General features: G+C 33.9%; 1 protein-coding gene across 1 annotated transcript; it reads left to right on the forward strand.

The window, feature by feature from the left end:
* Nucleotides 1-898: 898 nt before the first annotated feature.
* LOC132557920 (alpha-aminoadipic semialdehyde dehydrogenase-like) lies at nt 899-16,306 on the forward strand (the record flags this gene model as incomplete). Its single annotated transcript, XM_060222449.1, has 14 exons — nt 899-1,090; nt 4,364-4,417; nt 5,759-5,824; nt 6,372-6,452; nt 6,876-6,999; nt 8,287-8,419; nt 8,648-8,692; nt 8,976-9,053; nt 10,092-10,149; nt 11,622-11,661; nt 11,895-11,936; nt 12,497-12,591; nt 13,374-13,458; nt 16,289-16,306. Coding segments are annotated over exons 1-14 (1,111 nt in total), but the record flags the coding sequence as incomplete, so codon positions are not given.
* Nucleotides 16,307-16,309: the final 3 nt, after the last annotated feature.

The raw sequence follows: 16,309 nt of genomic DNA on the forward strand, positions 1-16,309 counted from the left end.
GGAATTGAAATAATCACGTCTATCAAGTAGCTTGATGGAAAGCTGTCCATGTTGGTTTCGTTATAGGAAAAGATCGAGATAAACAGTCGATGTAGAAGAGTCTGATCTTTGATTTCTTGTTCTGGTGATATATACGATGGATCCTTTATCGACATATATATAGTTATGTAGCATATTATGTAGCATATTTTCACAAAAAAAATGTACAGTAACATTATGCTGCCTTGTTAAAATGTTAATTATACGTATAAATAATTATTTTGTTTTTACATTTACAAATATAAATTTAATTGCATAATTTGTTGTCGTCTTGTGTTTTGCTCATGGTCCTTTTTCCTGTTGAAATTGCTTACTTCATATGACAATAATATCTAGAAGTATCTGTAATTCATGCAAAGCCTCTTAAAATCACTGGCACAGCAGGTGTCACCGTCAGACCATGTTCAGGCATATTGTGATACAGGACACGACCTCAATCAATCGCGAGTGGTTAGTTGACATCAACAAAATCAAAGCGAAGACAATTTGAATTGATATTTTCTCATTTTGTTAATATATTAAAACATTTGGAGTCACTTGTTTAAGTTACCGAAATGATTTCACCCACACATTTAAGTTGTTCGGAGTACCTCTATAGTATCATACTTAAATAATGGTGAGGTAAAGCTCTCCCGAGACGATATTGGGTTGTTCCATTTATCTAATTGTTTTGGGCCTATTAACATTCCAGCATAAATCAAACGCAGAAACTACTAACAAATTACGTCCGAAAACCAAACAAAGTTATCTATTGTCTAATGTTTCAAATACTTTTATTTTGGGATATATCTTTTTCATATTATCTGAAAAGGACTGACTTATAAATAACCCTATTTTACGAAAGTGGCATCGTCCAGATATGGCGACCTTCGGTATCTTTAGCAGGGCATCGAAGGTACTCACGTTGAGAACACAGTCACCTGTGCTACGAATACACAGAGCCATGTCCAGTTTACTGATAGAAGACCCCAAGTATTCATGGCTCAAGGACTTGGGTCTGTCATCATCCAACAATGGCGCGTATTACGGCAAATGGGGTGGATCAGGAGAGGTAAACAAGATGAAAACCGACGCATAAGTCGATAGGTGACATGCGGCTTTCGTGAATTTACCGTTTAACATAGTTCAGTGCCAGTGGTATCTATGCTATCAGTCATTTTGACCAAACATTACATCCTAGTTTATACACTATTGTGGAGACACGTGATGTGTTGTACAGCTAAGAACATGCCAGGACATTGACTTTGAAGGGTGTGTGTGAATGACATGATCTGATTGGTCGACAACAAGGCCAACGTGACGTAAATGGACATGTGGAGGATTTACATGTCAAAAAGTGTCAGAATAGAACAAGACACATACTTTATTTCTTATTAACTGACAAGAAAAATGTTATTTTTATGAAAACAAACATTGCCCAAAAGTACTCTTTATTGATCAGGCGTAATTAAGTACAATGATATCATATTTTAGGATCACCTGCCAAGTAATGCACTATGCAAATAGCTTGATACCACCAACATAACTTTTTTTCTGTGGAAGGTTCATTTGCATCAAAATTTGATTGGGTTAGTTATTTATTGGTCAACTAGTTTTGCCTCTATAGTGAGGCTTCCTCAGGACAACTTTTTCATTGTGATGTAATTACATAAACATGTACTTTATGCTAAGGCTATGTAAGCTCTAACATTAATTGATTGTTACAATCAAGTGATATTTAACCATATCTCTGATAAATTATTCCATGGGCATTTACATTTAAGGTTTTTATCAATCTACTTTTGTCACCTCACTTCTGTCAACAAAGCATTGGGTACTGATGGATTCTGATTCATATGCTAGCAATTTTTAGTGAACTTCACTGCTTACACTCGCAGTGGAGCTGGTGTAAGATGCATCACTTAACATCAGATCCTCTATCAGTGTGTTCAAATCTTCCAAGGTGCTGTAATTCATTTCTGATGGTTCACTCTTAGTAGAGGTGGTATCTGAAGAGTCATGGGCGTGATAAAATGAACCCCCATGCCTCACCCTCAGTTAATATAACAGCTTATCTACCCTTAGTACTATGTACAACACCTGAGTATATGTATACGAGTCCACCAACACCCTGGCCACATTATTTTCCCACCCAAACCTATTTTTTATTAGCCCACCATCTAATAGATGGTGGGTTATTCAAATCGCCCTGCGTCCGTGGTCCGTGGTCCGTGGTCCGTCCGTCCGTAAACAATTCTTGTTACCGCTATTTCTGGAAAAGTACTGGATGGATCTTTCTCAAATTTCATATGCAGGTTCCCTTTGGTCCCAAGTTGTGCATTATACCTTTTTGGACTGATCCGAAATCAAGATGGCTGACAGGCAGCCATCTTGGATTTTGAGAGTAAAATCTTGTTACTGCTATATCTGAGGAAGTACTGGATGGATCCTTCTGATATTTCATAGATATTGGTTTCCCTTGGTCCCTAGTTGTGCATTGTACCTTTTTTGGACTGATTTGAAATCAAGGTAGCCCACAGGCAGCCATCTTGGATGTCGACAGTAATACAGCACAAGCATATTGTCCATTATCCACCTGTAACTGACTGCTATCTAATAATACTTTGGGATCTTTTTTAATTGATATTTGCTAATAGGTGCTTAATAAAATATCTTGTGCCATCATTGAGTACATTCAATGAAGACCAGTTCATGAACATTTACAACACCTGTAACAAACCAAAAAAAATAAACAAATCTTCAAGAACTGAAAACAGATCCTCAAATGGTGGGCGCCAAGATCCCTCTGGGATCTCTTGTTATTTATGTATTTACACTGTGTATGATTGAATCAGGGTGAATTGCAAAGCAATTGGTGATAAAAGCTAATTAGTAAGAAAATAGTGTAATGCATCACTTTACCAAGGCCATGGTGAAGTGAACCCCCCTGCCCCACCCTAAATTTGCCCATCTCAGTCATATTTTTTGTTATGTATGTGTTTATATGATTGAGTCAGGTTGAATTGCAAAACAATTGGTGAAAAATGTTAATAAGTAAAAAAATATAGTGAAATGCCTCACTGAGAAACAATTCAGTGAAGTGATAAAAAATTAAGTAAAGAAACAGCAATTGAAAACAAAATATTAAGTGGCTTCACTTTACCATGGGCTTCACTTTACCATACTACACCAGTCTTACATGAAATTTGATAGACTCTAAACATTTTTTTATCAGCGCCTCTACCAGTCTGTTCCATTTCTTTGGTATACTCGCCTCATCTCTGGTATTATCTTTCCTGATCTCTGACTCCATATTGTAGAAAGGGTGTTCCAAATTAAGGTGGTAGTCATAACGTTCCTTTCTTTTGTAAGATTTTTGTACATCTGCCCTTAGTACTCTATTTTAAGTGGTTTCCCAAATATTTGAATGGTCAAGCATTACAGATAGACTAAGAGTATTGAATCATCAATACAACTTACATTTGATTGAAGGTGTAAACAATAAGTCGATTCAATTTCTAAAAATACATCTTTAACATAATGTCTCTTTAATTGCGTTGGTTGTCGGCTCAATAGTTAACAACCTCGCCTTTTTTTAATCGGCTGTGGTTCAATTACTGGAGCGGACTTGCCTCTTTTTGTCTTGCAGGACATCAACGTTCATGTTAGGAACATATTGATATTTCATTTTCGGCACAAAATGTACTACTCTTACTGAAAGAGTAGATAGTAATTATCATTATTTGGAACTCTTTGGAAATGGAGGCAATTTTTGACATGATGTTGGAGCAACTCAATTAACAACCAAGCAACAGTTTGGTGCTCTTTTACAATCTCAGCATTATATTTTCTTCATATGTATCTGATATTAGCAGAAAAAAATCCATAATGAGATTTAAACTGATGATCACTCATGCATGAAGTTGGTTGATTCCTTATCATCTTGTACACTAAAACATCAGTGCTGATGCACTTCACACTGGTCATTTGTCCGATGAAGGTGACTCTATAGTCATTGAAACATCACACTGTTCTGACAAAGATTTAATCAAGTGTTTCTTTTTAAGTTTAGTTTGGAATCAGTCTACTTTGCTGTTTAAACAGTACCATCTGACTGCGTAAAGATACAATTTTCATTATGAAAGTATTTGTAGAAGTGTGAGGCATATTTTACCCAAAATCTCACAGTATATTGACAAAATTTGTATTTTCTAACTTGGCATAAATGATTCAAAGAAAGAAAATAACTCCTCTGCAGTCATGATAACATCTATTAATTAATCTGATGCAGAAGGGAAATTGTAAAATAGGTGTTTTAAAATGTATATTATTTTCATTCTTGAAGGAAACAACATCATATTGCCCAGCAAACAAACAGCCCATTGCCAAGGTAACGCAGGTAAGATGAAAGACAGTCGTAAAGGTATTACACTTAGGTGTACCACAATCCTTAAGATACCGAGTACTTGTGGATTGGTTGCTTGATGTCTCATTAATTGATCATAAAATGTTCATTGGGTATGTAACTTAGCCAATATATGTTTCTTACCAATGAATATAGAATAAATCTTCACAACCAATACAGAAACTCATATTTTACAATCACATTGTTTTTTTTTTTTTTTTTTAAATTGGCTTTTATTTTTCATTATTTTCATTTCATATAGTTCTATACATAGATATTGCAATAGAGGTTTATTGCCAGAAAAGGTTCCTTTTTTATGCATGGAGAATCCCAGTTATTGTCCTAGGCATCCGACACGACACCAAAACAAACATTAAACAAAATAATTTCACAGATTTACTTATAATACTCCTTTAATTTTTCTGATGAAGCAGAAGATGCTTACTCTTCTAGAACACCTGCTTCAAGAGTCTCTGTCAATTTTTCCTTTGTTCATATTTTACACTAGCTTTATTGAATTTAAATTTGGATCATGAATACCTGTTCACAGGTTATTTTGGCAATCGTCACAATGTACACATTAAACAATTTTAACAAAGTAATCAAGTACACAGTGTACACTGATATATACACCAGCAGTTGTGATAATGCAGCCTCAATCAGCTTGGTGATTAGCCTTATTACTATGGTAGCATTATCAACCATATGCTATCACACTAAGCCAAATGCATGTGATTGGATTGCTTTGTACCTTGATTTCTGTGGTATGCAGTACAAGTGTAATTATCTTCAGAATGAATTGATAGTAGAAATAACGTTATTGTTTGATAATCATCAATATTTACCTATAGGGTGATAAAGCTTTTCAAACCTTGAATACAAAAAAAAGCTGGAATGTTAAAGCCAAATATCAAGCAGTTGCTAAGTGACACTGAATGTGATCTGTTTTATTTCAGTAAAAAGATTTGCATCTGATTTTCCAAATGTGTGTTTTACAAATACTTTAAACTTGATGCTTTTTCACTTGCTGTTGTGTGTCGGGCATTATTTGCTCTCGCATTAAGGTCACAAGGAGCTGAGCTCCGGGGTGAGATTTGGCATTAGGGAATTTAATACTTTTAACAAATTTGATGACACCTTTTTTAAACCTTTTATGAAGATAACTAATTTTGACAGATTTTAACTGTACTTGATGCTGAACGTGAACAGAATCTCTTTATTTTTAATGAAACACGATCAATACATTTTGTTGTGCATTATTTGAATGTTATTAAGGATATATGTGTTATTTAGTCAGTTTTGGTCATTATAAAATCATCAATGATTTACTTACAGGCTAGCCCAGCTGACTATGAGAAAGCTATTCAAGCCTCTAGGGAAGCGTGGAATGTATGGGCTGATGTAAGTGTACATAATACTTTTTGATGAATTGTGTTGAATACTGTTGTTTGGAAGATTTCTGGCATTCCACATACTTGACTTTGTTAATCTTAACCTGTTTGTTAATTCCTTTCTATTTTGTTATTTGGGACAGAAATTTGTTTTTTAAAATAAATTTTTATTTTTGAAGCTCCTACAAGTTTTAAAAGAACCTCTGGGACCTCTGATTTCAATAACGATACTAAGCAAACTACAGTTAGGTTGTTGTTATTGTGGCTTGGCTCAGTGCTTCGTTTTCAACTTTCCTTTTCCTACTATGTTGTTCTTAAAGACAGCATATGTACTTTTATCAACCGAAGGGTTTGTCACAAGCTCCACTTAAAAAGAAAAGGAATACTTTATAGATAGTTATATTCATGAGGAGTTTAATTTTAATTAATGTGCCGACAGATGCTTCAACAAAGACCTAGTGTGACTAGTTAATACTCAGTGAACAGTACTTTCTAAAGTCTTTTGTCACAGATTTTCAGTGTCAATAATTTACTGGTTATAATCTCCTTGTTAACAGGTACCAGCACCACAGAGAGGAGAAATTGTTAGACAGATGGGAGAAGCTCTGCGGAAACACAAGAATGCACTGGGAAAGTTGGTAGGTCACCCAATACATCCCGCTGGTTTTATATCTATATAAATTGTACAGTGAAATTGATTTGACTTATTGTTATCATGAATCTTTCTGTGACTGCGATAAATTATCAATAGTATGGGTATTTTTTTGTCAATAAAAGTTCATGTGACTTGTATTAAATTTTATATCAAGGACATATTATATATAGCATTTCTTTTGTATTCAGCCTCAAACTACAAATGCAGGGGAACATACAGCCATCAAGACAAAAAAAAACCACATAAAAACTAGTTTATATTGTAAATTTTCACTTGAATGTAATTTTTAGTTTTATGATGGTAGTCTGTTAGCTTGCAATTGTACAAAATGTAATGGACTTTGATTTTTTAAACAAAAGACTTGACATTGACAGTAAATTATGAATTGCACTCTTTGACCTTGTAGGAAGCCCTTGAGGTGGGCAAGATCTTGGCAGAAGGAGAGGGTGAGGTACAGGAATACATTGACATCATTGATTATGCTGTGGGACTTTCGAGGATGTTTGCAGGTCATGTCTTTCCATCTGAGCGTAAGTTTTGGTACATGTTATTTTACTTAACACTACCTAGAAGAATATGAGGGAATTTGGGAATGTATGAGCGAATGAAAAATCATAACATGAGTTTACTCAAAGAAAATGAAATTGTTGGTATGTAACATTAGTAAATAAAAGTTAATTGATTCAAATGAAAATAATACTAGAACAGTCCATGCGAAATGCTGCCGGTCCGTTGGACATGTCTGGTAAAATTTGCGTCGGTCCGGTAAAGATTTGCACAAGTCCGGACCGAATGTCTGGTACAGATTTTCTACTTAATCGCCTCCCGACCTTTATCAAACAAGCGTTTGACTCGGTTAATTTTAGACAAGTGTTTAAGCATACTTGTGATCATGACTTGGTATCCAAAAATGTTGCGATTTATTGAAGGCGCGGTGCCTGGTAGACAATTAAACCTCAAATAACGGAGACAGAAAGAGCGATAAAGAAGCTTGAAGCTAGCAGGAAGTATGAGTACAAACGAGCTCCTCGCAAAATAAGTAAAAAATGGAAAGAAAATCGGCAGTGGTTAGAGTAAGATATGGAGCGGAACACTAAAATATAGAGATGTATCTGTTTTTATTTTAATAGATATTGCACGTCTTAATCAATGATTAAAATTACAGGAAATTTAATCTACTTGTCTTTTCTCATCTTTTAATAATAAATATAATAATTTGCACCGAGACGTTTTTGGTCTTGTAAAATTTTTAACTTTACCAGACCGGAATATCTGGTGAAAGTGAGTCTGGTCCGGTAAACTTTTGCCCTTCACCAGACCGAATGTCCTGTAAAAAATATCACATTTTGTGTGGACTGCTAGAATACAGAAGAGTTAGGAAACAGCACAATAACCATGTTCATGTACCAGAACATTGACTTTCTGATGCATTTGTAGTTTTAGATCTTAGCTCGACTCGTAATACCTGGTACCAGAAGCCTAAACAGTTCACACATAAACATTTATCTTCAGAACACTAGTAGTATCCAGAAGTTACCAACATTATGAAAATTACTAAAAATATTTCTTGTAGTTTTGAAAGTAGTAACAATTAAGTAAAGCTGAGGGTGAATATTATCAAAAGGTATAGGTTCCTTGAAAACAGAGTGAATATTTAAGTATTATTTATAATCATACAAATATATGACAAAAACTTTTAAAAAAGAAGTTTTAACTATCCATCTTTAGAGGGAAGAAAAGAAACATTTTGTTAAAGGAAGTTAATTTCAAGAAACTCTGAAATATGATAACTTAGTTTTGGAAGTGTTGTGTTTAAGGTCCTAGTCACTTGTTGATGGAGCAGTGGAACCCCCTGGGAGTGGTCGGTGCCATCACTGCATACAACTTTCCTGTTGCTGTGTATGGCTGGAATTCCTCTATAGCACTTGTCTGTGGGAATGTGATGCTATGGTAATACTCAATAGAAGAGGGCTAAGTTGTGGTAGCTGGTGCCAGCCTGTTTTTCTCCCTTTGTAACAATAAAATTATCAAAATTATTTTTTTATACTTAAAATTTTTTACTCACATCTTGTATAAATGTGTAGTTTGGTTAATAATAATAGTTTATTCCAGATTTTTAAATTACCAAAAAAATAAGGTAATCATTTGATTTCGCTTTCTCTTATTTTTGTTGAACAGGAAAGGAGCTCCTACAACACCTTTAGTCAGTGTAGCCATTACAAAGTTAGTATAAAATTAGTCAACATGCTTCTATCGTGATCACTAACTTTTGGTCTAAACTTTGACCTAACAGGAAACTGTTATAATTGTATGTATCTGCTTTATATCTGTCATATTTCTGATCTGAGAAGGCCAAGAAGCTTAAGTAACTAATGCATTGGTAATAGATTTCTTGTTGAACTCACTTGAGTATTTTTGAAAACAATTTTAAGCAGGAATTAAATGGTTTTTCTTTTCGTGGTAGAATTTGTCAACTATAAAGCTGTTGTTTGTATTTTCTTTTCAGAATTTTATCATCAGTATTGGAAGCAAATAATCTACCAGGTGCCATTTGTTCCTTAGTTCAAGGTGGTGCTGACATCGGGTTAGTATGTTTAGAGGGTAACCCTTCTGTATTCTTAAATGTGCATATATTACCCCTGATATATATGTTAATCATAATTATAGAAACTGTCTCAAATATCTGTTTTACTGATTATTAGATTGTTATCACATGTTAACATTTAATGTGAGCTAAAAGTGATGCTCAACAGGAAGAAGTTGACTTTTATTGTGTTGTTTTATTCAGAAATCTGAGTTTTTCTGAAGTTAGTGCTGAGGATTAACAGAAAAATTCCAAGTGAGGCAGAAGTGTATTGACCTTTTGGGGTCATGCAAGAGTGATCGTTCAAAGAGAAGTAGAGGTGCATGAAACATTTGGGGTCATGCTAGAACTATTGTTTTAGGTGAGGGAGGTTTACATTGACCTTCCAGGTGTCAGAATATAGCTATTTTTCATTGTCAGACAGGATTACATTCACCATTGGATGTAGCTTTTGTTCAAAGTGAGGCATGATTACATTCCCTTTTTGGGGTCTGACTCAAGCTGTATGCATTGTTCAACGTGAGTTAGAGTTACAGGGTTACATTCATATTTTGCGTTTAGGCATTTAGGCTGTGACTATTGTTCAAAATGAGACAAGGTTACGTTGTCCTTAAGGGGAGGGGGGGTGTCATTGTCATTGATATCATTGATTATGTAACAGAGGTCATAATTTATTTAATGCCTTAGCTAGGAATTGAACCCGGGACCTCTGGTGTGCTCGTCTGATGCTCAACTGATCGAGCTAAAGAGAAGTTCTCTCTAGCTGAGCGTTATATTGCGACTAGTGTTTACCAGAGTTACAATTATAGTGTATCTCAATATAAACTGCATATGTAAACAAAACATTTATAGGAGGTTCATTATCTTAGTGTCTTATCACAAATTAATTATTTTAATTAATACTTTATTACTATACACACCCATTGATGTTGTTGTTGCTGAAATATTGAGACAGAACACCAGGGATTGGATAAGTTAGAAATCTTCAATAAAGAAAACTAAGACTTAAAAATAATTTCATATTTATCTTCTCCACAGAACGCTGATGGCCCAGGATACCAGAGTAAACCTGCTGTCATTCACCGGTAGTACTCCAGTAAGGATAACTTACTCAGTATTGGTTTAGATGTGAGAATTTAGCTACAGGTGTAATACAATTAATGTTAAAGTACTTAATGTGCTTACCTGAGGAAAGTGCCATTGAAGGTTTAGTTGTAGAGAGTAGGAAGGAAATGATTTAGGATACGCAAAGTTAAGTCTCAGGTTGAATGACTTGTTATTGTACATAGAGGTAGATTTTTTGTGGTATAACATTGTAATGTGTTTGTAATGCATGACTCTGCTGACATTTTAGTACATTTTTGTCAGTGGGGTGATGTTTCAGTGAGATGGTACTGTAAAATGGGTGACAGTATTAACATTAAAGGCCCGTTGTCAGTGATGTGAAAATATTTAGTGAGACAGTACTGTATAATGTGACATTTGTCTGTGGTTTGATATTTCAGGGAGATGGAACTGTAAATTGTATGACAATATTAACATTTCATTACACTTATAAGTGGTGTGATATTTCAGTGAAATGTAAAATGTATGGCAATATGAACAGTTTAGTATACTTTTGTCTGTCCTGTGTTATTTCGTGAGAGAATACTGTAAAATTTATGACAATATTGACATTTCAGTACATTTTAGAGTGTGATATGATATTGAAGTGAAATGGTATTGTAAAATGTGACAATAGTATGATAGTATGATATTTCAGTGAGACCGTATTTTAAATGTATGACAAAAGTGACATTGCAGAACACTTTCATGCATGATGTGACATGTTAGCGAAATGGTACTGTAAAATGTGAAAATAGTGACATTCGGTGTGTTGTGTGGTATTTCTGTGAGACAGTACTGAAAAAATATCTGGTTTAAAACTTTTCGTCTGACAGTTCACATTTTACTGTTTTACCAAAAGCTTGAAATTGGGAAAGGGTGTCATTTTCACAAAATATATGAAATGTACAAAGAATTTCTCCATAAATTTTACTTTCAAGGTATGAAGTTTTTCAAGGTCTTATTTCATCACATAAAAGTTCTGAAAATAGAAATGTTAGAAAGTAACAACAGAACTATTGATTTGATCAAAAAGTAAAAATCTGTTTACTAAATGGAAATATTGGTTTGATGAAAAAGAATAGACAAGCAATACAGATAAGTTAATTTTACTTACGATTAATCTAAGGTTTTGTAGGTTAGATTTTATGGTGAACATGTTTGTGTGATTCAGGTTAGATTTTATGGTGAACATGTTTGTGTGATTCAGGTTAGATTTTATGGTGAACACAGGGTTTTCCATAAGAGCCGGTCGCCGGCCAATTTGACCGGCTACTTTGATCATTTGGCCACCTACACCAATCCAGTTCTGTAATAATGTTCCGTACATGACTACACGTACACGGCAGGCCAGCCTCCTACTTTCACTACACAGCCTACTACTAACAATATTATGGAAAACCCTGTGAACATGCTTGTGTGATTCAGGTTAGATTTTGTAGTGAACATGTTTGTGTGTTTCAGGTTGGCCACAAAGTGTCTATGATGGTGCAGGAACGATTCGGTACAAATATATCCTTATTTTGATGTTTGTGATGAAAGACTTAATAATGTAAAATCATCTCATTCTGACAGTTAACTTGATTATCATTTAATGTATATACATATATACATTCATATGCCAAAGAAAATTCATTCTATATTGTTTTGAATTGTAATAAAATAAATGGTGATAAATGAAATAACTGTATTTCAGCAGAATCTGGACTGATGAAATATTTTCTGTTTCTCTGTCAGGAAAGTTTCTCTTAGAGCTGGGAGGTAACAATGCATTGATAGGTAAGTGTTTTATGTACCAATGTCTCTTAACTACCACATTTAAACCGCACTGGTATATAAGCTGCACATCAGACCGCAGAGAAGAAAAGCTGTGATTTATAACCAAGAAAGTACGATATCAAAATTAGCTTTATTTTGTTCCCTGATGTTCCATGTTTTACTTTGAGTTGCATTTTCTGCTTACAAATATTGCTGTGACAAATCAGTCTTTGTTGTACCAGAACCTTTCAATGCCATGACATGTAATGATTGAGTTACAGCATAAGGTTTGGAACTGAGGTCTGTTTTTCAATCAATATTGTCTCAGGACTGAAATTGACATCTTAGACTCTGTATTTTCACCTATTTTTGTAAGAGTCACAGACCGGGCTATGGTAATTAGCCACTGACAAAGGATCATTTCAAACACACAGTATAGATTTTTCATTTAAAATAGAATTATTATTGACATGACTACTTGTTCAAGACAAAAGAAATGATTTAGATTTAACAATGGTAAATGTTAGTATTCCGTTGAGGTTTTCTGTACAAACTTGTTTACTAATGGATTTGTTTTACAGTGAACGAGGATGCTGATATAGAGATGGTTGTACGCTCAGCCTTGTTTGCTTGTGCTGGGACAGCTGGTCAAAGATGTACGACTACCAGACGACTGGTGAGTTTTGATATTCCAAGATCTGAAATTGAAGTCTGATTTAAGTAGTGACACACTCAGTAGTGTTACAACCAGTCCAATTTATTAAGAATTATTTGTTCAATCTGACCTCCAGTCCATACATCATGACAGTTTCCCTTTATGCCAAAGAAATTTCAGTTGATACTGTAAACATACTAAATGTGGCACAGTTCAATTTTGGTGCATTATTACCATGTGTGGCAAATTAGCACAATGATGAATTAGCATGTCCACAAAAGTTGGTATATAATCAACATACAGAAACTGCAATGAATTCAGTTTACTTTAATGCAAAATGTTCAGCATGAAAGTGGTAATGTAAGGTAATCACTAAAATATGTATGTTTACAGTACAGTGCCTCCTGCAAAGAGGCAGATAGGGCTTGTATATAGAATACATGCTACTGATGCTGACTTCCGTATAAATCCTGTAGTGACTTATTTCAAAAGAAATGGTCTTATCCAAATATCAAGCTAAATATTGTTTCTGCTTTGTGTTCAGAGGGATTCTTTTATACTGTGTCCTGGTTGAGCTTAAAATTCTTGTAAAGGAGTTATAAAAAATATATTCAGATTTTTAAGGACAAAAATCAGCAGTATGAGGTTTTAAAAGATTTCTGGTTTAGCTCTCTTTACATCAAAACATTAGTAGGACCATGTGTATTTCAAAAACAACATTGTCAAGACGTCTCATTGCTGATTTTGTTCCTTTTATTGATGAGAATATTACCTGAGAGAGTTTCTTTATGTTGCTGTTCCAGATGTTACATGAGAGTGTACACGACGAGGTAGTGGGGAGATTGGTGAAAGCATATGGACAGCTTAGAGTAGGCGACCCACTAGATGGTAAATATGTAATAATGGAAAGGAAAGTCTTTCTGTATGTTTGTTGGAGAATAAATTAAACTGTGGCAATCTTTATTTACAATATTGCTGTCCAGAAGAAACATTTTGATTTAGACCTGGTCCATAAAAAAATTAAAATGATAAAGAAAATTATGTGTTTTTTTTAAAGATTTAAGGTGAAAAGATTCAAATATAGGAAATGATATAATGATATAGTAGAAAAAGACACCTGATCATAGAATCTTCCACAAATATTTTATCAATAACCATGCTTTACAACATAATTCATATTTATTACATTCGAGGCATGTGCTGATTTTAAATCAGTTGGCTGACAGATGGCGGCTGCCAGCACAGTAGATAAAGATGAATACACTGATTTGAACCTCCTCCAGGAGTTGTGTCTCCGCATTATTTGTTTATTTTTAAAGGGTTCTGTGTCTTTCTCGGTATCCACTTTAAACCAACATACTCATACTTATTAGTTGTTGATACTTGGAGAAATTTTTTTTATCTGTGAGATTATTTACTGGTTGTAAATTTCCATGTTGTAAGTTAATATGAAGATGCACATGTTTCCATGTTGTAAGTTAATATGAAGATGCACATGTTTCCATGTTGTAAGTTAATATGAAGATGCACATGTTTCCATGTTGTAAGTTAATATGAAGATGCACATGTTTCCATGTTGTAAGTTAATATGAAGATGCACATGTTTCCATGTTGTAAGTTGTAAGTTAATATGAAGATGCACATGTTTCCATGTTGTAAGTTAATATGAAGATGCACATGTTTCCATGTTGTAAGTTAATATGAAGATGCACATGTTTCCATGTTGTAAGTTAATATGAAGATGCACATGTTTCCATGTTGTAAGTTAATATGAAGATGCACATGTTTCCATGTTGTAAGTTAATATGAAGATGCACATGTTTCCATGTTGTAAGTTAATATTAAGATGCACAATGTTGTAATTTAATATTAAGATGCACATGTTTCCATGTTTTAAGTTAATATGAAGATGCACATGTTTCCATGTTGTAAGTTAATATGAAGATGCATGTTTCCATAAGTTAATTTCACATGTTTTGTAAGTTAATATGAAGATGCACATGTTTCCATGTTGTAAGTTAATATGAAGATGCACATGTTTCCATGTTGTAAGTTAATGTTTCCATAAGTTAATATGAAGATGCACATGTTTCCATGTTGTAAGTTAATATGAAGATGCACATGTTTCCATGTTGTAAGTTAATATTCACATGTTTCCATGTTGTAAGTTAATATGAAGATGCACATGTTTCCATGTTGTAAGTTAATAAGATGCACATGTTTCCATGTTGTAAGTTAATATGAAGATGCACATGTTTCCATGTTGTAAGTTAATATGAAGATGCACATGTTTCCATGTTGTAAGTTAATATGAAGATGCACATGTTTCCATGTTGTAAGTTAATATGAAGATGCACATGTTTCCATGTTGTAAGTTAATATGAAGATGCACATGTTTCCATGTTGTAAGTTAATATGAAGATGCACATGTTTCCATGTTGTAAGTTAATATGATGCACATGTTTCCATGTTGTAAGTTAATATGAAGATGCACATGTTTCCATGTTGTAAGTTAATATGAAGATGCACATGTTTCCATGTTGTAAGTTAATATGAAGATGCACATGTTTCCATGTTGTAAGTTAATATGAAGATGCACATGTTTCCATGTTTCCATGTTGTAAGTTAATATGAAGATGCACATGTTTCCATGTTGTAAGTTAATATGAAGATGCACATGTTTCCATGTTGTAAGTTAATATGAAGATGCACATGTTTCCATGTTGTAAGTTAATATGAAGATGCACATGTTTCCATGTTGTAAGTTAATATGAAGATGCACATGTTTCCATGTTGTAAGTTAATATGAAGATGCACATGTTTCCATGTTGTAAGTTAATATGAAGATGCACATGTTTCCATGTTGTAAGTTAATATGAAGATGCACATGTTTCCATGTTCTAAGTTAATATGAAGATGCACATGTTTCCATGTTAAGTTAATATAAGATGCACATTAATATGAAGATGCACATGTTTCCATGTTGTAAGTTAATATGAAGATGCACATGTTTCCATGTTGTAAGTTAATATGAAGATGCACATGTTTCCATGTTGTAAGTTAATATGAAGATGCACATGTTTCCATGTTGTAAGTTAATATGAAGATGCACATGTTTCCATGTTGTAAGTTAATATGAAGATGCACATGTTTCCATGTTGTAAGTTAATATGAAGATGCACATGTTTCCATGTTGTAAGTTAATATGAAGATGCACATGTTTCCATGTTGTAAGTTAATATGAAGATGCACATGTTTCCATGTTGTAAGTTAATATGAAGATGCACATGTTTCCATGTTGTAAGTTAATATGAAGATGCACATGTTTCCATGTTGTAAGTTAATATGAAGATGCACATGTTTCCATGTTGTAAGTTAATATGAAGATGCACATGTTTCCATGTTGTAAGTTAATATGAAGATGCACATGTTTCCATGTTGTAAGTTAATATGAAGATGCACATGTTTCCATGTTGTAAGTTAATATGAATGCACATGTTTCCATGTTGTAAGTTAATATGAAGATGCACATGTTTCCATGTTGTAAGTTAATATGAAGATGTACATGTTTCCATGTTGTAAGTTAATATGAAGATGCACATGTTTCCATGTTGTAAGTTAATATGAAGATGCACATGTTTCCATGTTGTAAGTTAATATGAAGATGCACATGTTTCCATGTTGTAAGATAATATGAAGATGCACATGTTTTCTACAGCTGAAACTCTGTACGGACCCA

Source organism: Ylistrum balloti, unplaced genomic scaffold (genome assembly GCF_031769215.1).
Source record: "Ylistrum balloti isolate Yb309-2 unplaced genomic scaffold, AGI_CSIRO_Ybal_v1 Utg370740, whole genome shotgun sequence".
NCBI lineage: Eukaryota > Metazoa > Mollusca > Bivalvia > Pectinida > Pectinidae > Ylistrum > Ylistrum balloti.